Consider the following 21869-nt stretch of genomic DNA (forward strand, 5'->3'; position numbering starts at 1 on the left):
ACTCCTCCCTGCACAAGCTGGTGTTTACTGTAGCAACACATTGTCAAATCATGGACTAATTAGGCTTAATAGATTCGTCTCGCCGTTTAGCCTCCACTTATGTAATCGGTTTTGTAAATAGTCTACGTTTAATACTCCTAATTAGTATCTAAACATTCGATGTGACGGGTGCTTAAATTTAAGCAAGTGAACCAAACCAGGCCTGCATCTCTCGCTTCGCCGTGGTGCAGCATGCCGCACGGGCTCAATCGCTCAAGCACGTGTAGCAAGGAGTCCAGGTGCCAATCCGATCCAATTGCCTGCGCAGGTGCCACCATGCTAGGCAATTGAGGATTTGGAATTGAATATTTGTTCCAATTTCATGCTATTACAGGTGTCCATTTCTTCCAATTGCATTATCAGGTGCCAGGTAATTGAGGATTTGGGAAAATGAAAGAGGCTTGGAGTTCTTGGGTGACGTCTGCACTCTTCTGTTCTTGAGCAAGAGATGGGACACGGGTGAACGGGAGAGAGCCAGAGAGGGAATGAGATGCGGTCAGGAGGCGTGATCTAGGTAGGGAAGATAAAGCAGGGAGCCTGGAAAATGAAAGGAAAATGAAATGGAGAAAAGTGGAGAGAATCCCTCAAATCAAAAGAATTCACAATTGGAGAGTTATATTTTGGAAGGTATGCGAATTGAGGATCAAAAGAAGTGAAGTTTGCGGATCCGATGTCAAATATCAAAATTCCTAACGAGAGAAGGGGAAGGAAGAAGACAATGGACAATTTGGTCTAAAGAAACATATTGAAGGGGTAAGGGTAGATAATGGCATATCTCAAATAAAAAGCAAATTGTAATGGCACAGTTACGAATAGATGAATAATAATGATATATCTCCGTGAAAATTGTAATGACATATATCCAATTAACCCTAGATTTCTTTATGTTTATTATGTCGCAGACTCCGTCAAGGCGTATTTCAAAATGAAGTGGTGCAAGGGAATATTTTCTTAATAATTATGCTATCTCTATTTAGATTGGATGGAATTTTATTATTAGAGATCTCATTCCACTGGAATTCATATTACAAGGAAACTTGTTTCTATTTCTTTTAGGCCCCGTTTGGTATGAAGGAATTGGAATCTATTAGTGAAGTAGGCTAATTTATGTTGGAATGTGGCATTCCACAACTTTCCAAAGTTTATATATAAGCCTATCTTAAATTCATGGGGTGGGAGATGGAAATTGATTCTATAGATTATGGTTATTAGAATGGAATTCAATTCTTATAGCACGCTCTTAGACTCGCTTCTCTATGGTAGAAGTGCAGCATATAAGTATCTCTCCCATATCACCAACTATAATATACAACTATATTCCACATACAATTATATTAGCTTAATTAATTTGTGTCTAAATTATGATTATTATGATGGAATTCAATTCCAATGATCCAAACGGGGCCTTAAGGTATTCAGAAACTGACTTAGATTCGTAGCAATGCACAGGCACCTCGGCTAGTAGATGAAAACTCCATCTCAAATGATGGTACTAATGTATACCATCAATACTACATGCTACATTTTATTGAAACCATCTGTAGGAAGGGTGGGGACTTCTACAAGGAGGTAATCCTATTTATGTGGTACATTATGCACTTAATCTAACCAAAAGAATCACTCATGTACAAGATCTCTAATGCAACCCAGAAGATGATATATAATTCCTTCTACCAGCTCATGAAGCCTCTTATTACTATACATGCTCAATAACGTTCCTTCCAGGAGCGGGTCATACAACCTGCCCAGCGAAAGTAAAATGGTGAGCCTAGTTCAAAGTAATTGACTGAATTGTGAAGAACCAAAGCGTTCTTTTTATGAAAACATGAGGCTGACCTTAAAATGTCTCAATACTGGGAGTAAGAGAATCTCCCTCGGGCTTCACTTTAAGTTCAGGTTCCTTCCGAGTTAGTTTCAGCGGAACATCAAGCGCTGGGGGCTCCTGCAAATCCAAGTTATGTTGTTTATTAGTGATGTAACAAACGATCATTATCTGAGATACTCTTCAGAAGCTCAAATTTTTCAGATCACCATGCAGCGAATAAGCGGCCAGTATATTTCTTCAAAAAAGGGATGTTGCTTGATATCGTTTGCACCAGCACTTGAGCCAAGTCGAGAAGAGGGATCTCTTTGAAGTAATCCATGGATTAATTGCTTTGCCGCAAGACTAACCTGGATAGTGAACAAATTGTTAATAAATCAACACAATACATATTTTGTAGAATTTATATATCAAACAGCCTAATATTTATGTTACGAAATACTTTTTTCACAAAACTATCTCCCTGGATAGTTTTAAAATTAGTTCTGCACCTTTTAAATGTAAAAAGCACACAGGCAAATGTGTAGGTAAAACAAAAAACAAAAGGTTCTATTTCTTACCGGAATGCTACTAGGAAATGTAAGGTCCTTGTGGAGGATGTTATGAAATGTCTTTTTCCTGTTCTTTCCTCGAAAAGGTGTACGCCCATACAACATCTCGTACAAGAGAATTCCTATACCATGGGAAAGTATTTTAGAACCTCACAGACAATACCAACCTGCTAAACTAACAGTATAACACATGGAACAAGCTCTTGAAATTGGGAATACCTTAATACTACAACTCTTTATTTGCATATTTCTAGTGCCGATCTATACAGATTACAGGATATATATTTATACCTTAGATATAAATTATTCGATGCACATATTATGTGCACTATGCTATGGTAAACCACACCAGCTGCAGACCCTAGGCTGTTTCATCTGTACTAATTTTAACTCACAAATATTCCAATACTTTTTTTTCAAAAAATATTCCAATACTCCGTTCATTACTGCCCATTTTTGTATGCAATTGGAAAAGAAGAATGTAAGATCAAATTAGTTTTGTTTTCAATCAATGATCATTTCCATCCAGCTGAACTGAGACTAAATGACTGAAGTGTTGGGTTGGTGATGATAACCACCTTAGAGGGTATTCTGTATTGGCAACTAAAGTGAACATCTTTGGGCAAGAACCAAGTTATCTGTGGCCAAAGTATGTTGCAATACTTCCCTTATGCATAATGAAATCCTTGTTTAAAAACACAGAACATAGCAGTGAAGCACTAAGCAGTCAAGTTATCCGAACTGGTAGGACAGCTAATTCTCCTGGTGGAAATCCCATGTTTCAAGTCTCATTTCAAACCATTTGTGTTATCATGATTACTATCAGATACTGGGTTAATCGTACAATGTGTCACTTCCCTACACCTTTCAGTGATTACTCTTATTCCTACTCAGAGGCAACAAACAAATTCGCCTTTTAATCCATGAATGAGTTTACAGAATGGATCCATCAGCTAGTATATTTTAAGAACAGCATTTCTTAATGCATCATTGCTTACCAAGAGCCCACCAATCAATGGCACTTGAATGTGGTGCACCTGTGATGACCTCCTAAAATAACAGAACAGTTACAAGATAATTATGTTAACGTGGTAAAAAAACAACTAAAGTGGTTCAGCTAAATGTATAAAAGTTTTAAACAAGTTCAACAGAACCATACGTTTCATGATCAATGTATAAAAAGTCCAAGTTATTCAGCTTGTGGCATTTGAAACCCCATATTTTAAAGTTAAATTTCACAAAACCTATTCATAGAGCAATGCGCCACCCTTAGACCATCCATGCTGATTGCTTTCTAAACCTAATTTACTTGTTACAAATATTAAAAAATGGTATGAAGGTTACCAAACTGCACTTTAACTCTCACTGCAACTTTTTTTTTGACATGAAACTCTAACTTAGGAGTTCCCCACAGCATATAACTCTCACGTTACTCTTCTCTTATTCTACAATCATGATGAGCACTCCCATCATACTTTAATCCATATCACAACAAATATCATGATTAATACAAGAATGTGTATGTAAGAGGCATAACTATTTATCTTGGAAACCTAAATCATCTACTTCATGAAGGTGATAACTCAGGATAAAGTGACAATCACATAAAATTATTTTAAAATCATTACTCTGATGAAACAGAAAAGATACACAAGAAACTAATAAAGCTACATATGGGAGCATTATATCATACTGGAGCTATGTACTCTTCAGTTCCAACAAAAGAATTTGATGGAGTGGCAGGATCTGAAACAAAACTTGGGGGCAGAAATTCTTTAGATCTTCTTCGTCTTGATGTTGAATGCTTTATTACCTGCAAGAGTATACCATTACCAAGGTTACAGATTTGTATTTTAAATGCATAACAAGCTCTCATGAAAAACAACGATACATGATTGAGGTACCAACAAGCACTCTAAATTAGCATGCCATTGGCACCAATGTACAGTTTATCTGTTCTACCCTTCAAATACTATGCCAACGGAAACGAAAAGCTCATCACTCAGGTATGAAGGCATTGATTTAACATTTGCAATGCTGGACATTCTACACATGGTGAAATAACACAGTAGACTGATAAATGAATTGGAGTAATGAACAAAATGTAAATATCGAAATGGCCATTAAAGCTTTGCTTTCTTGACTTACATGGGGTTTTGAAGAAGTCAAAAATGAGAGGTCAAAATCAGTCAGAACAATGTGTCCATCCTCTTGGAGTAAAATATTTTCTGGTTTTAGATCACGGTATATAATTCCTGCAACAGAAACACCATACATAATTATGAACCCTTGAAATCATTTCAAACACATCCATTCTAATCTAAAGATTATTCACAAGTTATTCTGCTTTAAAGGATAGCAACCAGCACTCAATTGATTACATCTTATTTTAAAGGATTTCAGTTACACATCCTGCCTGGCTGGCTATTTATAAGACCCAAGCAGCCACTTTTAGAACAGTCACTAAGAACAGTGAAATACAATAAGTTCCTAGTCCCAGTAACATTTGCATAATGCACTTGGGGAAGAGATTGTCAAAAATGTTAAACTAAAACTATAAAACAACAGCAGTACCAAGGGAATGGAGATACTCGAGACCAATTACAACCTCCGCAGCATAAAACCTGCACAAAATATAAATCAAACAATTAGCTCATATCAATTAAGAACACGATTCATATGTTGCAAAGAATCAAAGCTTACAAATCCATGCTAAAAGGAGAAATTAAGAACCATTAGAAATGCCCTTTATTAATTCACTCTCTCCATTTCAACATAAACTTTTCCTTTTCATCTCTACCATACTCAAGATGAAATATTACCATTATTATCAGGTACATATAAGATCATGAAAATATTTGAGATGAAGAGTAGGCTATATTAATTATTTTCCTAAAGATAAGCTAATATTTGTATCTGACACAAATATGGAAGGCACACATTAAAATTTTACATCAGAATGGCCGTGTTTTACTCAACAAAATAATGCATCGAGTAATCAAAATGTGCACTTCCCAACAGCTACCTTGCAGATTCTTCTCGGAAGAGTTTCATGGGTTGCCTATCAAGCAGTGCAAATAATTCTCCTCCAGGACAAAAGTCTGTTATGAGACAAACATGTGTTGGTGTCTGAAAAATAGACAAGGATTAGTAATGCATATACATTTGAGTTCAAAAGTTATCTGGGAAAATAAAATCACTAAAATAGCAAACATGGAGGTAGATGACCTCCTTACAGAAACCATATGCAGCTAAGTTGTGTACCTTTTTCTTTATTTAGAAACTTTATTAAAATGGCTAAGATAAGACACAGCCACATAACTCATAGAACTGACCTGGAATGAAGTATATAATGTTGGGAGAAACGGATGATCCAACAGTGAGTATATTTCTCTTTCGATACAAACTCGATGAACCTGCAGATTGCAGAAATTAAATGCAGCTTAATAATCCATATAGAATGAACAGACTTGATATGGATGTTTAGAATTGCCCTCTTGCCTCCGGTATCCACAAATATCTTGATAAATACTACACAAACTTCCTAAATAAATTAATGTTTTACACTCTTGGAAGATTTGTGCTACCATCACAGTAGTAAAGTTTTACCGTCAAAATTCCCCCTTCATTCTTTCAGTTTACTAGCTTGAAACACTACCCCTCCCTTCCCGCAGCAGGAGGTATGCACATCCACCCAACCATATAGACATAAAACGATTCGTTCAATTACTACTTGCAGTAGTCAGTGTGTAAAAGGACACAGAAGACAGAACATAATGTCAAAATTTAGTTTAAGAAATTACCTTGTTGCGGTTCAACATCACTGATTTGTCCATTGCCTTCATTGCAAATAATTCACCACTGCCTAGCAACTCCACCAGGTGTACACTGGAGATAAATAAAATTGTTAGATGTATATGTACTGTTGGTATTTCCCCTTTTGTATTAGGGGGTTTTGTGTATACTTCCCCCCTTCCTGTACCTGTATATATATAGACCTAGTGCCCCTATTATGAATACAAGTGCTATTCCTAACGGTTGTATTTGATGAATCTCGTCCTTTCTATCCTCGTCGTTCTTCTGATATTTCCCCTGCATCTTTAGTTGATCCACTATCCTTTTTGATATTACCTGATATTTCTATTGCTATCACACCTTTATCACAGTGGAGGTGGCTCACCCTGTAGTCTCCTCGCCTGTCCATCGTGCTGATGTGCTCTCTTCGGAGCCTACTTCTTTGGAGTGTCCTAATGTGGCTACTGATTTTTCTGTGAAGCCACCAGTGACACGTGTATATACTCGTCGTGTTCGGACTTCTTCTGATGTGCCATCTTCTTCTGATGTGCCATTTCGTCTGATACGCCATCTTCTCCTATTGAAGCCGCTCTTCCAAAGGATTCCTCTCCTGAGCAGCTTCTTCGTTGTAGTCATAGTCTTCGTAGACGTCCTGATTATTATTCTCCTACTGCTTATGCTGCTACTGTATCGTGATGCTCTTCCTCATCTGGAATGGTAGCACGCTATGGCTGAGGAGATTTCTGCTCTTGAGCGCACTCACACGTGGGATCTTGTTCCTCGTCCTGCACATGTGCGCCCTATTACATGTAAGTGGGTTTATAAGGTGAAGACCCGCTCTGATGGTTCTCTTGAGCGCTATAAGGCTTGTTTTGTTGCTCGTGGTTTTCAGCAGGAGTATGGTCGAGACTATGATGAGACTTTTGCTCCCATTACTCACATGACCTCTGTTCGCACTCTTCTTGTTGTGGCCTCTGTTCGTGAGTGGTCCATCTCTCAGCTTGATGTCAAGAATGCCTTTCTTAATGATGAGCTGCGTGAGGAGGTCTATACGTAGCCGCCGCCTAGTTATTTTGTTCCTGAGGGTATGGTTTGTCGTCTTCGTCGCTCGCTTTATGGCCTAAAACAGGCTCCTCATGCTTAGTTTCAGCGTTTTGCCTCTGTGGTCACTGCTGCTGGTTTTTCTGCTAGTGCTCATGATCCTGCGCTTTTTGTCCATACCTCACCACGTGGTCGAACTCTTCTCCTTCTTTATGTCGATGATATGATCATTACTGGAGATGATCCTTAGTATATCGCCTTTGTCAAGGCCCGTCTCAATGAGCAGTTTCTTATGTCTGATCTTGATCCTCTTCGTTTCTTTCTTGGGATTGAGGTTTCTTCTACATTTGAGGGCTTCTATCTGTCTCAAGAAAAGTATATTCAGGATCTTCTTGATCGTGCTTCTCTTAAATATCATCAGACTGTTGAGACTCCCATGAAACTTAATGTTCATCTTCGAGCCACTGATGGTGAGCCTCTTGAGGATCCCACTCATTATCGTCATATTGTTGGGAGTCATGTTTATCTTGGTGTTACTCATCCTGATATTTCCTATGTTGTGCATATCTTGAGTCAATTTGTTTCAGCTCCCACTCATCTTCATTATAGTCATCTTCTTCGTGTCTTATGTTACCTTCGTGGAACACTTTCACGTCGTCTATTCTTTCCACGTTCTAACTCCTTAGATCTCCAGGCATATTGTGATGCTACCTAGGCTAGTGATCCCTTTGATCGTCGATCTTTTTCTGCCTATTGTGTTTTTCTTGGAGGTTCCCTTATTGCTTGGAAGACTAAGAAGCAGGTAGCAGTTTCTCGTTCGAGTGCTGAGGCTGAGTTGCGTGCTATGGCGCTTGTGACGGCAAAGGTGACTTGGTTACGGTGGTTGCTTGAGGATTTTGGTGTTTCAGTTTCTGTGCCGACTCCTCTTTTGTCCGACAGTATAGGTGCTATCAGTATTGCCCGTGATCCGGTGGAGCATGAGCTTACTAAGCATATTGGTGTGGATGATTCTTATACACGATCACAAGTTCAGGATGGGGTTATTGCTCTTCAGTATGTGCCTTCAGAGTTGCAGTTGGCTGATTTCTTTACAAAGGCACAGACTCGAGTTCAGCACAGATTTTATCTCTCCAAACTCAGTGCTCTTGACCCACCATGAGTTTGAGGGGGGGTGTTAGATGTACATGTACTGTTGGTATTTTCTCTTTTGTATTAGGGGGTTTTGTGTATATTTCTCCCTTCCTGTACCTGTATATATATGGGCCTAGTGCCCCTATTATGAATACAAGTGCTATTCCTAACAAAAATCAAAGATTGGTATTGTAATCATTCTTAAAACAAAGAAAAGTTCATAAACAAGACCAAGGAACATGAGGCCTAGGCATTGTATTCAGATGATGCAAATCAAAGATTCTAGCTAGAACATACATGACTCAAACATGACATAAGCAAAATCACAAGACTGACCAACTGTCATCATTACTAAATAAATATTTTGAATTGTATAATGTTACCTTAATGGTTTCATATATATAACAAGAGAACCTCTTCATAACAGTGGAACATCATTATTTTTTAAAAAAAGTGAAAGAAACCAGTGGAACAAAGACATTACCGAGGGGTGTGGTTGGGATTATCAGTTTGTTTAGGTGGCAAGGCAACTGTCAGAGTTCATCAAATATCATTTAATTATGATCTAAGGGTATGAAATATGGATTGATTTCTATCCACTTTGCTTTGTATTGACATAATTAACTGGAGATTTTTCTTGCCAGCAGAAATTCAGAAATTAGAACTAATCATAAATAGCTAGTAAAATGGAGACCTATAGGGTGAAAAAGATTATTAAGGAGATCTCTGTACCTGCCAGTGTCACCACAACCCAAAGGTTTTACAGGCTTGAAGTGCTTTAAGCCAATCTTCTCCCCAGATTTTGTAATCTGAAGTACCACCAGAAGTTATTATGCTACTATGGAACTGAAATTGTAAACTCTATTTTATATTTTTGGCATGCATAAACCAATCTGATGAATACCAAGTTACAAAAAAAATCAAGCATTTTGCGCATTGAATATTTTCTACATACTCTTAATATGTTAAACATCACAAAAGGATATTGCAAGTTCATGATATGGCAAAGATTCTATGCAAGAGCAGGCACCATTGTGCATATCTGTAATGAGATGGTATTCATACTACACAAGCTTAGTTATGGAAGAAATTACAATTTGAAAAAGATTGAACTGAACCATTGCAAAGATGTGTGCAGATTGTCCAACTTAATTATGGAAGATATTACAATTTGAAAAAGGTTGAACTGAACCATTGCAAAGATGTGTGCAGATTGTCATCCAGCGTTGGACTTTCTTCTGTCCAATACCTTAAGCATAATGGAAAGTAATCCTAAAGCAGTTTGGTTGAGTGCTACTTGCATCATAACCTTAACAAAGAACTGTCTATAGCATACCTTTTGTATCGCTATCCAAGAAGAGTTGTATCGTTTGTGAGGTTTTGGAGAAACAGGTTTAGAGTAAGTTGCCCACAGGTCCTCTGGTCTCTGCAAATACAACAAAGAACTGTCTAAACAAAGCAGACATCTAAAATATTCACATTAATTTAAATTAAACATTGTGGTTATGGTTTCTATTTTATAATGTGCTGAGACCATCTGTATAGTTCAATTGTGTGTTGACCTTTACCTTCTCTTCTCAAGCTGCCCCATCTCATACTTATAGCTGTCTCTTTTGTTAGCAGAACTTGCATTTTAATATAGAGCATTAACTGGACATCCAAAATAGCAAGCTACCGTATATTTATAGGATTATATCGAGCAAGCTTGTGAATAGTCAGTCACTGGCATATGCTTTTGGAAAATAGTAAACAAAAAAATAGATGTACCTTACCACGTTGGGATCAGGAAGCTCTCTAACTGCTTCATCCACATTCTCCGCTGTAGCTTTGACCTATTTGAATTTGATCATATTAATAATCAGTGTACTTCAAATTTGGAAGCAATGGTACATTTACATACTTCCACAATCATGATTATCAATCAACAAAATTTAAGTTGCTTGCTAATTTCTCAATTTCCTGGTTTATTTGTACTAAGTGCTAGTGTATCACACTCACGTCAAGGAATTTTGAAGGTTAATTCATGCAGAGGAGAAGGATGTCATGGACAATAACCAGCAGAATAGAAACCAACTGGCTGACACTTTATTTTTCATTTTAATGTTGGCATCCTGCAGATCTAGTTTACATCATCAAAAAGAAAAATACAAAAAAAGCTGACCTACCAATTTAGTGCTTTGTAGCTCAGTGTTTTCAGAGAGACGATTCCTAAGGGGTTCGACATGGTCGCTTCCATCAAGCTGAACACCGATGAAGTATTGAAGCTCCCCCTACATACACAGTAGTACGGATGAGTATGATCACCATACTGACGCGTACATTGAACAAGCACAAAGCATGTTCAGAAGAGCAATGGATGGGGTCAGTACCTTCTGGTCCCGCATCGGCTGCAGGTGGAACAAGTTCCAGAATTTCTTCCCTGGTCCATGACAATGAAAACAGTGGAAAAATATCAGCATAGTGCATAGCGCCCACATCAACCATACATACATTGACTAAACTCCGCAGCAGTAAAATGCCAATTGCTCATGCTCTGTAGAACTTTTTTTTTGTCAGGAAATGCAAATTGTACCGCTCTTGGTGTAGTTGATTAGCTGGACCGTTATCTCCTTCTGCTCTCGGATGGCCTCCCGGATCTTGTCGACTGTGGACATGTCGGTCTCCGGCCCTTGAAGAAATCTGCAGACATCAGGATGAAATCACTTCACTAATCCACTCAAAACCAAAGCAGTAGAACATAGGAATGTGTTTCTACAAAAATAAAATCACTGGGAAGGCAGCGGAGCACAAATGCAGAGGCGCGCGTATTCGTAGAACACGCACCATAGCACGGGAACATCTGACGGAACGCGCGGCGAGAACGGCGGAGAGAACTCGCTCCCCGGCACCAGGGGGCAGCCGTTACCCTTGCGCCACGGCCGTGGCGGCCGCCGCGACAAAGAGAACGGCGGGGGCTCGTGAGTCGTGCCCATCGAATCCGGGGTCGGAGGTGGTGGAAGCAGTGATGCACATACATGGCCCATAGCCGGGGGTCGGACGGACGTCGCCGCGCCGTCGCGGGCGACCGCCGCCGGCATTGAGGCACTGAGGCGGCGGCCTCACCAGAGAAACCCGGCGAGAAAGGGCTGATGGGCCGTTGGGTTCTGGACTTCAGCCGGATAGATGAGCTTGGGCCTAAATCTTGGCCCGAGTCGACCAACCATTGTTCAATAATTAGAAGCCAAAAGGTCACATCTTTTTAGGCGATTATTGGCGAGGCAAAAGCCACTCACTAATTAGAAGCCAAAAATGTCATGAGGGTTATTTTCTGACAAGTTGCTTTGGAGAAGAAAGTAATCCATAAAGCCTCCTCCAGCAAGGCCACCTCAATTAGCTTACAGGAAATCACCTCATGACTTTGCTTACGTGAAAGAGAGAGAAGGTGAGAAAAAAGAGTGCATTATCTCTTCTTCAAGCTTCAAGAGTTAGCTCATAGAGGGGAAGTGGGCTGCACACTTTATTGGTGAGAGAGGTGTTGCGGGACAAGATAGTTTGAGCAACTTGCCATTAGACAAATTATTAGGGAGACAATCTTTTTACCACCTCTTATATGAGGTGGACAACTTTTAAGCTAGTGCACTAACTCAACCATTGGAGAAGGCCTAACAAGGCATGTAGTTTCTCTTGCGCTAACGATTTTCTTTCAGAGAAACTTTCAAAATTCTTGTTAGTCTTAAGAATGCTCATTATTAGGAAAGCAAAGACCTGGGACTAGAGTTGGTAAGTGATAGCCTTGCCTATGACTTGATCCTCTGGATGAAATTAACAGTTGTAGTTGAAGTTACAAAAGGATACCATTTCCAGTTCACACACAATTCTTTGAATTCTCATGGTCTTTCACCCAATTGAGTATCCCCTTATCCACATTTCTGCTCCTGTCAAGCCTATATCAATCAATCATTTATTCCCAGATGCTTTGTCATTCTTTTTTTTTAATTCTAGTTATGCCTATGCGAGTGGCATGACAAAAATTTTCCTTTTTGAATTCTTTTTTATATATGAAGCAAAAAGAAAGAAAAGATGGATAAGGATTGTATTCATTAATTATTTCTCTATTTTTTATTACTTAATTTACGAATTTCAAAATTTTTGTATTATATTAGATTCGTTAGAGAATTCGAAGAATTACAACAAAATCTTTAGAAATCGCATTTTTAGTTAGGAGCTTCTATGGATTTTATTCTTCTTCTTTGGATCCAAAATAGAATAATAAAAGAATAGGTATAAGAATTAAGTTAAGTCGATCCAAAAATAACCTCATTTTCTCTACCAAGCTCTCGAGAGGATAACATATACCTTTTCCTTGCAGGCTTTTGGATGTTGTATTAGGCACGAGGATCAAACCGCTTGTCAAATCATAGGGGCGTCAAGGACTTTTGTGTTATGATGCAATTAACCATTTGATTTGGATTTATGGCAAGATAAGGCATCCTTGGACCTTTTCTCACCATCCGGAGGATTTGCCAAGTTCCTACTTTGCTGAGGGAGACAAGTGCTTCATTCTCAGCCACAGCTACTGGACTTGGCCTTCTCCATACCTGATTTTCTCACAAACTTTATTGCTTTCATTAAGAATGTATGTTGGCATTACCATAACCTTTAATTTCGTCGTGCTCAACTGTCCTAGTCCTAGCCATTGATCGGTTCAACACCCCCACATTGGCAATGTGAAATGGACGAAGAAAGAGGAAGCCAAAGTTTTGATGAAGTGGATCGATTGACCCCATGAAAATTTTGTTGCTTGACATTTCTGTCAAGTTAGAGGGCACTTGTTGAATTCCCTAGTATCTATTTAATAGTTTTAGAGTTTGCCTTTGTATTTCAATATCGGGTGGATGGGTTTAAAAAATGTTTCAACCGAATGCTGAAATGTCTTAGGTAATAAAAGCTAAAACTCAACAGCCGAGCTGAATGCTTTTCAACTACTATGATGATAAAAGTTAAAATTTTCAATTGAGGATTTATTCTCCTTCAGGATTTAGGACTTGTTCGGTTTTAGCGGGAATTGAAAAGGATTAGAGCCAATCCCTTACAAATATCCTTAAGAAGGGTTAACCGAACAAGCTCTTATTAGTTGGATTAATTCATTATTGGTGTCTGCAAATTTCATAAATAAATTGGTTTTTTTTCAAAAAAAAATGAGCAGTGTGTTTCATCATTCAATTCAACAAGCGATAACACTTTTGGTACATATTAACACACAAAGTTATTTTTTAAATAACTTATGTATTTTACAATGGCATCTATTTGAGAACGAATGGACTGGATTAGTTGTCATGTAATCCCCTTAATTGCAAATATATAAAAGTAAATTTTTGGTTTATACTGAGTCAAACTATCTTCAGGTATGACAATAAATTATTGAAAACACAAATGATTTTGCAACAAAAGCTTGATGCTAATGGATTCATCACGAAAAATTATTTTATAATGTACTATTTTTTCTCTATTTAAAATAATATATTTTATAGAAAGGGCTAATCAAAGTTTCACCTCGCAAAACCGATTTCCTAAACTGCTTGTATCTGCGGTGGTAACATCAGAGGGAGAAGGCAGGAACTAGGAAGGCAGGTTTGAATAGTACTAGTAGCAGTGTAGCACAATTGTTATGTCGCTGACAGGTGGGGTCCGCTCACCTGCAGTTCCTTCCGAGGATCTCCTCCCGCGTGTACTCCGTCAGCTCCAGGAAGCTGTCCGACGCGAAGATCTGCACAATCCAATCACTCGACGGTGAGTAATCACGGGAGGCTCACCAGGTTAGAAAAATGGCGGGAAAAAATTGCTTACGATGGGGTTGTCCGGGAGCCTGGGGTCGGTGATGACGAAGTTCTTCTCGATACGCTCCAGCGTGGTGGCCAGGTCGATCCCCTGCCTGATGTCCCTCTCCCTCCCCTCTTGCTCCCAGCTGTGCTTGCGCTCCTTCTCCTCCTCCTCTGGCGGCGGCGGCGGCGGCGGCGGCGCCGGCGCCTCCACCGCTGCCAGCGCCTCCTTGCTTCCCACCGAGCTCCTCTTCCCCATCTTGAACCTGCCAAGAACCCATCCATGCCTGTCATGTCGCACGGGCCCCGAGCGAGAAACAGCCGCTGCAGCGGAGGCTTGTGATTTACTGACCCCATGAGGGAGATGCGGCCGCTCATCTTCCTGCTGAGCTTGGAGTCCTCCTTCTTGAGATCCCAGAGCGGGGACTTGAGGCTGGCGCCGGGGCCGACCAGCGGCGACGCCGGGGCCGGCGGGGGCTCCATGGGCTCCTCCTCCTGGGAGCGCGCGCGCGGGTCCTTCACCTTCTGCACCACCTCCGTTATCGACGACATCGCCGTCTCCTTCTGCCGGTCTGCGGGTTCATTCCAAGAACAGAGACATGCATGATCATTATTGCAGCGGCATTGGTATTGGCATGAAGCCGCCGGCCGGCGAATACTCACCGTCGTAGTGGATTAGCGAGACAGGCAGCTCGTTCGGGCGCATTCGCTTGTCACTGAGCCCCTCCGTGTACTTGCTCACCTCCACTTGCATCCTGCCACGGATCAACCAACCAATCGAAAATCAATCAATCTCAATTCGAAGCAGAGCCCGACAGAGCACGAGAAGAGCACACGTACCCGATGAACTTGATGACCTTGCCGTTGTTGTCGCGGATGGGGGTGACGGTGAGCAGGTTCCAGAAGGGCGTGCCGTCCTTGCGGTAGTTGAGGAGCCGCCCGCAGAAGCTCCGGCCGGCCTTGACGGCGTCGCGGATCTTGGCGACCTCGTCCATGTCGGTGTCGGGGCCCTGCAGGAAGCGGCAGTTGCGGCCGATGACCTCCTTGGCGGAGTAGCCGGTCATGGTGTAGAACCCGGCGCTGGCGTAGATGATGGGGATGTCCGGGCGCGTCGCGTCGGAGACGACGAAGGTCTGCTGCAGGCTGGAGAGCGCGTCCTTGAGATCCTGCGACACCCGCGGCACCGACGACGAGTCCCCCGACGCGCGCGCGCCGTCGAGGGACGACTTGGTGCTGCCCACGCCGCTGTCGCGCCCGGCGCGCTGGAACGACGGCAGCCGGTTGCTGTTGCCGGGGACCGGGGAGGACGACGCCTCCTCCACGATCTCCAAGCCCCCACCCGACACGGAAAGCGGCAGCGGGAAGGTGAAGCTGCTGGTGGCGGCGCCGGCGCCGGCGTCGGCGGCGCTGCCCGACGGGAACGCCATCCACTTGTCCACCTTCTCCGACGCCTGCCTCGACGACCCCGCCATGGATGCTGCCGGCGCCGCTCCTCCGACCACTCACTACGACGACGAGGCTGTCGCGATCAACGGCCGCGAACAACCATCTGCTGAATCACTGGTTCTGCTGGCAAGAACAAGGAAGGAGGGAAAAAAAAGGAACTTCAAGTAAAAACAAAAATGGGGTTGAATGAAATCGATCCCGGGCAAATTTGTGGCGAGGAAGACAGAAACAGCAAAAATCTAGCGGGACGTTTTTGTCTGAGGAGCGAGGAACAGCTGGGGAACTTTTGAACTGGATTTACTAGCTGCCTAACCCGACAGGCACAGTAGCAGAGCAAGCAACGTCTCGCTACCTCTCACTGTTGCATTATCCACCATCCAGAGCAGGCCAATGGAACCACTTCTATTTGTAGCTATGGAGCACTTTATTGCCAGGAGTAGGGTGAGTAGCAGCAAAGGAAGGACAGTAGGTCAAGCACATAAAAGGAAAGTGCACGGACAATCTAGTAGGAGTAGTAGGCAATCCAGCAGGTGGTAGATGAGATCAGAACAAGTGGCAATTTCCTTTTGGATACGAAATGATACGAAACCACCTGATGCAGATGCAGGTAGAGAGAGAGTGAGAAAGCTTTTTTCTACCTGAACTTGCAGTCGGCAGGCCAATGATGATCCGGCTGGCTGGCTGAGGCGCCGGAGAGCGGAGGGCAGCAAGCACGTAGGCGACCGAGACAAGACAGAGCGAGCAAGAGGAGGAGCAGCTCGCCCGGCCGGAGGACAAAAAAAGAATGGCCGGTGGAGCAGGGCAGGCACGGCGGAAGCGAGCGGATAATGCAATCCGGCCCGTGAGCGACTCACGGTCGTCCCGCCCCCGGCCCTCCACCGGTTGGGATGGTTTCCGTGGCCTCGCGAGGGCCACCGGTCGCCGCCCTCGCCCCCGCGGCCGGCACGGCACCACGCCGGGGGCCCGATCGTGGCCGGACGCGACGCATCCTACGGCCCGCCGCTGCTGCTGGTTGACGGGGTGGGGGGACGCGGGCCCGGCGGGCGACGGCGACGGCGACGCGGGAGGGGGAAGAAGAAGATCTTTTGGGGGCCGGCGTGCGGCCACGGATGGTCGTACGGCCGTCGCTGTCGCGAGGCGGCAGGTTCCGATGACCGCGACGCCGACGGTTACAGCGGGGAATCGACGCGGCTGCCGGGAACAGGAACCGCGAAGTGGAGGAGCAGTCCCTCATGCTGGCTCGTGAAAAACCGGCCTCTCTTTTATGTTTCCACTCAATAGAAGCCCATGCAACGTCCCTCTCTCACACACATTGGCACGTCTCCTGCAACATAGGAGTAGAGGAATATATGTCATCTGGACAATGGCACGTCTCCATGATACAAGTACATGCTTAGTTTCGATAGAAGAGGATTGAAAGGGAATGAAGAGGATTAGATCTAAAATGAAGTAATTTTCTTTCCGATCCCTTCCATTCCACTTCAATCCACGAGTATCCGAACAAGATATTAATTTGTAGCAATATATAAATTACGACGACGTGGCGGTCCTTTTCAATGAAATTTGCTACCTTTTAAAACCAGCGCGATCTAGAGCCGAAGCACGACATGAATTGGTACTTAAAGTTTAATTAGTTGATACCTTGACTTAATACCACAATTCCGATGGGTGTTTGTCGTTGAAAAAGGGTATTTGCTCCGGTGGTCCTCTTTTTAAAAAAGCGTACAGATTTTAAAGCCAACAAACATCTTAGGTACTCATTCCATTCCAAATTATAAGTCATTCCAACTTTCTTGGAGAATCAACCATTTTATATTTGACCAAAATTATAGAGAGTATCACAAATATTTACGGCACCGAATAAATATACTATGAAAATATATGTAATGAAGAAGCTAACGGTACTTATTTGGTATCATGAATATTAGTATTTTATTGTATAAATTTGGTTTAAAGTTGAGATGCTTTGACTCTCCAAAAAAATTGGAATGACTTGTAATTTAGAATGGAAGGAGTAACTACGTAACCTTTAGCAATGGAATAAATCACCAACTCACGGCGTAACGCACGCTAGCATCATCGTCCTGTCCTTAATTGAAATGTGTGCCTAATTCTCTACTCTAGATTAGGAACAGACGCATTCTATATATGGTTCTAGAAGAACTTAAATCTTCTATCGAGTAGTGCATATCAGGAAGGACGAAAGGATCTGTGTTTGGTCGAATTGATTTGTCACCAAGCATAGAGAACAACCCCAAGATCTGTGACATCTTGAACAATGAAGACAAGATCCATGGAGAGGGATTCAGCCCTCAGTAGAAAGAGAAATGGGGTCGCTGATAAAAAAAAAAGATCAAGTTGCCCTTTAAATATTAAGTAATTATTTTAATGTTTATCTGCTTTAAGATCCGCACATTTTCTAAAAGAGGATCACCGGAGCAGTTCTATAAAAATGTAAAAAATAAAAAAATGAGAGTATATTTGTAATCAAATGCATTGGTTCCAACATCAATTTCGAAAGAACAATGCAGGTGACTATTTGCACCGTCCTGTTGGTCAAGCAGCTACATGTGTTCCGTTATGACATACACTGCTGGTAAACAGAGACGGCAGACGGCCATGATTGTAAATGATCAGGTTTGTGTTGCAGAGGTTCTGCCATGTACAACTTCTCTGTGCCAAGTATAATTCATCAAGGAGTAGCTCCACCTTCTTGGCCCAGACGAGACACAAAGGGGCACCCGTTCAAGGTCTGAATGTATATGCTCCTCAGTCCCTGTTCCGATGTAATTGTCACTTTATTGACGTTGTCATCTATCTCCGGAGCGGATGTTTGTTTTGCTTACCTAACGATATTTCTCTTCACTTCAATTTCTTCTCAGATTTGTTGATCTTTGTTGGGTACAGAGGAAACATGGGGTGACACAAAAGCTTTGAATGATGAATTTGGATTCTGAGTTTTGACTCGATATAAAATGTATAGATAGTCTTGTCAAACTTTAAGAATTGAAATCCTTTTGTGCATATTTTTAAGTACGCCCGCTTGAACAAGAATCACTAGTAGAGAACTGAACTTTCATCCAACCTTCTTTAGTCCCGGATAAAATCGGACCCGTGACTAAAGAGTCTTTAGTCCCGGGTCAAATACCAATGGGGAATAAAGTCCCGCCTTTAGTTCCGGTCAAAAATCAGCCACCCGTGGGAGATCCTTTAGTCCCTGGTGTCGGTATTTTAGACCGGCAACCCGCCTAGGGGTACCCTAGGTGGTCTTTTATGCGGTAAGGATCGTCGAGAATCAAGGAATCAATGGTGACGCAAGGAACACGATTTAGACAGGTTCGGGCCGCTAGATCGCGTAATACCGTACGTCCTGTGTGTTGTTTGAATTGATGTATGTTCTGGTCCTGAGGGATCTTGAGGTATGACCTTGAGGTCTGACCTGCCAAGCTAGGTACCCCTGCCCTCCTTTATATAGTCCAGGGGGCAGAGTACTAGTCGGATTACAAGGAGGAGTCCTAGTAGGAGTACTCGGGACTAGTCCTAGTCGGATTACAGGGGAATCCTAGTAGGAGTCCGACTTCTTCCTTCCTTGCGAGTACTGGGGATGTATCCCCGTCAAGCCCCCGAGCGCTTCATAGTCGAATGCAGCAGTCTTCGAGTAGTCTTAGGATATTCGCCGAGTAGTCTTGGTGCTCTTTGAGTACTTTGTCAGGCAATCTTTCAATGCTTCTCAAAACTGCCATGAGGCTATAGTGTGCTCAAAGTCTTGATCAACATGATATTGTAGTCTTCGTGTATGGAGGGCGGCGAAAGTCGCACTCCATATGGAGTAGCCCCCGAGCCTTAGGTTGAATCGTAGAATCAGGCTGAGGGTCAAAATCTTGAATCTTCCTCTTTCGACTTGAAAAAATCGATTGTTGGGTGTAGCTTATCAGCCCCGAGCCTTGGATTGATTGAGTAATCAACCCGAGGGTCTTGAATCTTCACTCAGGTCATCATTCGAGTAGTCTTGCGACGTCCAGCCCCCGTGCTTATGCGCCAGGTAAGTCGTTGGAGCCACGTCGTGTGGTTTTGTGGCATCCAGCCCCCGAGCCTGGGAGCTAGCTGAGCCACTAGAGATATTCCGAATACTGATTGGTGCTTAGCCCCCGAGTTCGGGAACTAGCCTGTGTCGTTGGAGGCATGCTTATCGTCGCTGAAGCTCGATCTGAAAGAAAAGATGCATACATTATGTAGCATATTTGTAGGATTTTGAAACTGCTGAAATTTATTCAGTGATCAGTATGAAAGTTGTGTCATGCTCTTATTCCGGTCATACTCTTCCCGAGTAGTTAGCCTGTTACGCTTAGGCTCTCAGTCTCTGGGTAGCCGTTGCCGCTGCGTGTGTGAGATCGTCCTCGTATACGCGTATGGGCTTAGGCGTGACAGATGCGCCTGAGGCTTTCACGAGTTAAGGTGTGTGCTGCTCGAGAAGAGTAGTGACCTTAAGAGAAGATAAAAGTGAGAGGAGTCGCTGCTGCGACAAGAAAGAGAATGCATGATTGCGAGTCAAGCTCTTGTTTCATACTCTTCCTGAGTAGTTAGCCTGTTACGCTTAGGCTCTCAGTCTCTGGGTAGCCGTTGCCGCTGCATGTGTGAGATCGGCCTCGTATACGCGTATGGGCTTTGGCGTGACAGATGCGCCTGAGGCTTTCACGAGTTAAGGCGTGTACTACTCGAGAAGAGTAGTGACCTCAAGAGAAGGAAAATTCGCTGTTGCGATAAAAAGGGAGCGCGGTAGCGCAAAAGAGTTTGCTGCCCTCCAACGAATAGAGCGCGCGTTGCGCAAGAGTTTCCGGCGAGTAGAGCGCGTGTTGCGCGCAAACGGAGAATAAGCTAGAAAATAATTTAGAAAAGTGACTTAGCTTGATTTGCAGATGATTGTCGATGAAGCCATGACGGTTGTTGACGAAGTCGACTAGTCAGAGGCGATTCTGACTAGTTGTCGGTGATGCAAAGTTTGCCCCGACTAATTTTTAGTCGAGACGAGTTGAAGTCGTCGACGAGCTTCCCGTAGCTGACGGAGTGGTCGGCAAGCTGATCGTGGTTGTCTTGACGTGGGCGAGGAGTAGTTCATTCCGTCTCGCCCGACCTAAGGTCCCGGGGTTGGATGCGCCCGACCCCTTGAGGGTGGAACTCGGCCTCGCCCGACCCTTGGTCCCGGGGTTGGATGCGCCCGACCCCTTGAGGGTGGAACTCCGCCTCGCCCGACCCTGAGTCCTGGGGTCGGGAGTGCCTGACCCTTTGGAGGAGTAGTTCCGCCTCGCCCGACCCCGAGTCCTGGGGTCGGGAGAGCTTGACCCCTGAGCGAGACTCCGCCTCGCCCGACCCCGAGTCCTGGGGTCGGGAGAGCCTGGCCCCCGAGCAAAACGTTGGAGTAGTCCGAGGCGAAGTCGAATCCGACGCGTAGTCGAACTCGAACTTGTTGACTTTGAAATCTTGATTTTTTCTGGTCAGGTTTTCTGGTTTCTTCTCCCGAGTGTCGACAATCTGGCGCCAGAACGATCCCGAGCCTTTGGCGACGCAGAACCAGGATCCGAAAACGAAGGTGGCGCCGGCTTCGATGAAGAAGACGGGCCTGATGATGACTTCCGCCATTGAGTTCGCGCTGAGAAACTCGACGAGTTCCCCTACCTGGCACGCCAGCTTTCGGTGTTTTAGACCGGCAACCCGCCTATGGGTACCCTAGGTGGTCTTTTATGCGGTAAGGGTCGTCGAGAATCAAGGAATCAATGGTGACGAAAGGAACACGATTTAGACAGGTTCGGACTGCTAGATCGCATAATACCCTACGTCCTGTGTGTTGTTTGAATTGATGTATGTTCTGGTCCTGAGGGATCTTGAGGTATGACCTTGAGGTCTGACCTACCGAGCTAGGTACCCCTGCCCTCCTTTATATAGTCCAGGGGGCAGAGTACTAGTCGGATTACAAGGAGGAGTCCTAGTAGGAGTACTCGGGACTAGTCCTAGTCGGATTACAGGGTAATCCTAGTAGGAGTCCGACTTCTTCCTTCCTTGCGGGTACTGGGGATGTATCCCCGTCACCTGGTGAAGAAATCAACCACCTGTGCGGACCTTTTAGTTCCCCCACGGGTGGCTGAAAAAGACCTAAAGCCCTCGGACCCTTTAGTCTCGGTTTGTGCTACCAACCGGGACTAAAGAGGGCTTTAGTACGTAGGCTTCTGCCCCAGCACGGGATTGACCCTA

General features: G+C 43.4%; 1 protein-coding gene across 2 annotated transcripts; it reads right to left on the reverse strand.

The window, feature by feature from the left end:
* Nucleotides 1-1451: 1451 nt before the first annotated feature.
* Nucleotides 1452-16501, reverse strand: LOC101771284 (phototropin-2). Of its 2 annotated transcripts, none has more exons than XM_012847665.2 (23): nucleotides 16262-16501; nucleotides 15018-15743; nucleotides 14841-14932; nucleotides 14530-14749; nucleotides 14206-14443; nucleotides 14055-14125; nucleotides 10952-11058; nucleotides 10749-10798; nucleotides 10545-10649; nucleotides 10152-10211; nucleotides 9716-9805; nucleotides 9112-9188; nucleotides 6216-6300; nucleotides 5748-5828; nucleotides 5438-5541; nucleotides 4987-5036; nucleotides 4561-4667; nucleotides 4106-4225; nucleotides 3411-3462; nucleotides 2422-2534; nucleotides 2071-2211; nucleotides 1876-1981; nucleotides 1452-1780 (listed from the first exon to the last, which is right to left on the reverse strand). In XM_012847665.2, the coding sequence occupies exons 2-22, from the start codon at nucleotides 15647-15649 to the stop codon at nucleotides 1877-1879; spliced, it is 2700 nt and encodes an 899-aa protein (XP_012703119.1). In that variant the 5' UTR covers nucleotides 15650-15743; nucleotides 16262-16501; the 3' UTR covers nucleotides 1452-1780; nucleotide 1876. The 2 variants fall into 2 exon arrangements, with proteins under 2 accessions (XP_012703119.1, XP_014661036.1); XM_014805550.2 differs by having other exon boundaries at nucleotides 15018-15746; nucleotides 16262-16450.
* Nucleotides 16502-21869: the final 5368 nt, after the last annotated feature.

Source organism: Setaria italica, chromosome VII (genome assembly GCF_000263155.2).
Source record: "Setaria italica strain Yugu1 chromosome VII, Setaria_italica_v2.0, whole genome shotgun sequence".
NCBI lineage: Eukaryota > Viridiplantae > Streptophyta > Magnoliopsida > Poales > Poaceae > Setaria > Setaria italica.

Coding starts and splice junctions, on each gene's coding strand:
- LOC101771284 (XM_012847665.2), bottom strand. CDS start 15,649: ATGGCGGGGTCGTCGAGGCAGGCGTCGGAGAAGGTGGACAAGTGGATG. Junction 10,799..10,951: donor AATCAACTACACCAAGAGCG/GTACAATTTGCA, acceptor GTCATGGACCAG/GGAAGAAATTCTGGAACTTG. Junction 3,463..4,105: donor CTGAAGAGTACATAGCTCCA/GTATGATATAAT, acceptor CTGTTATTTTAG/GAGGTCATCACAGGTGCACC.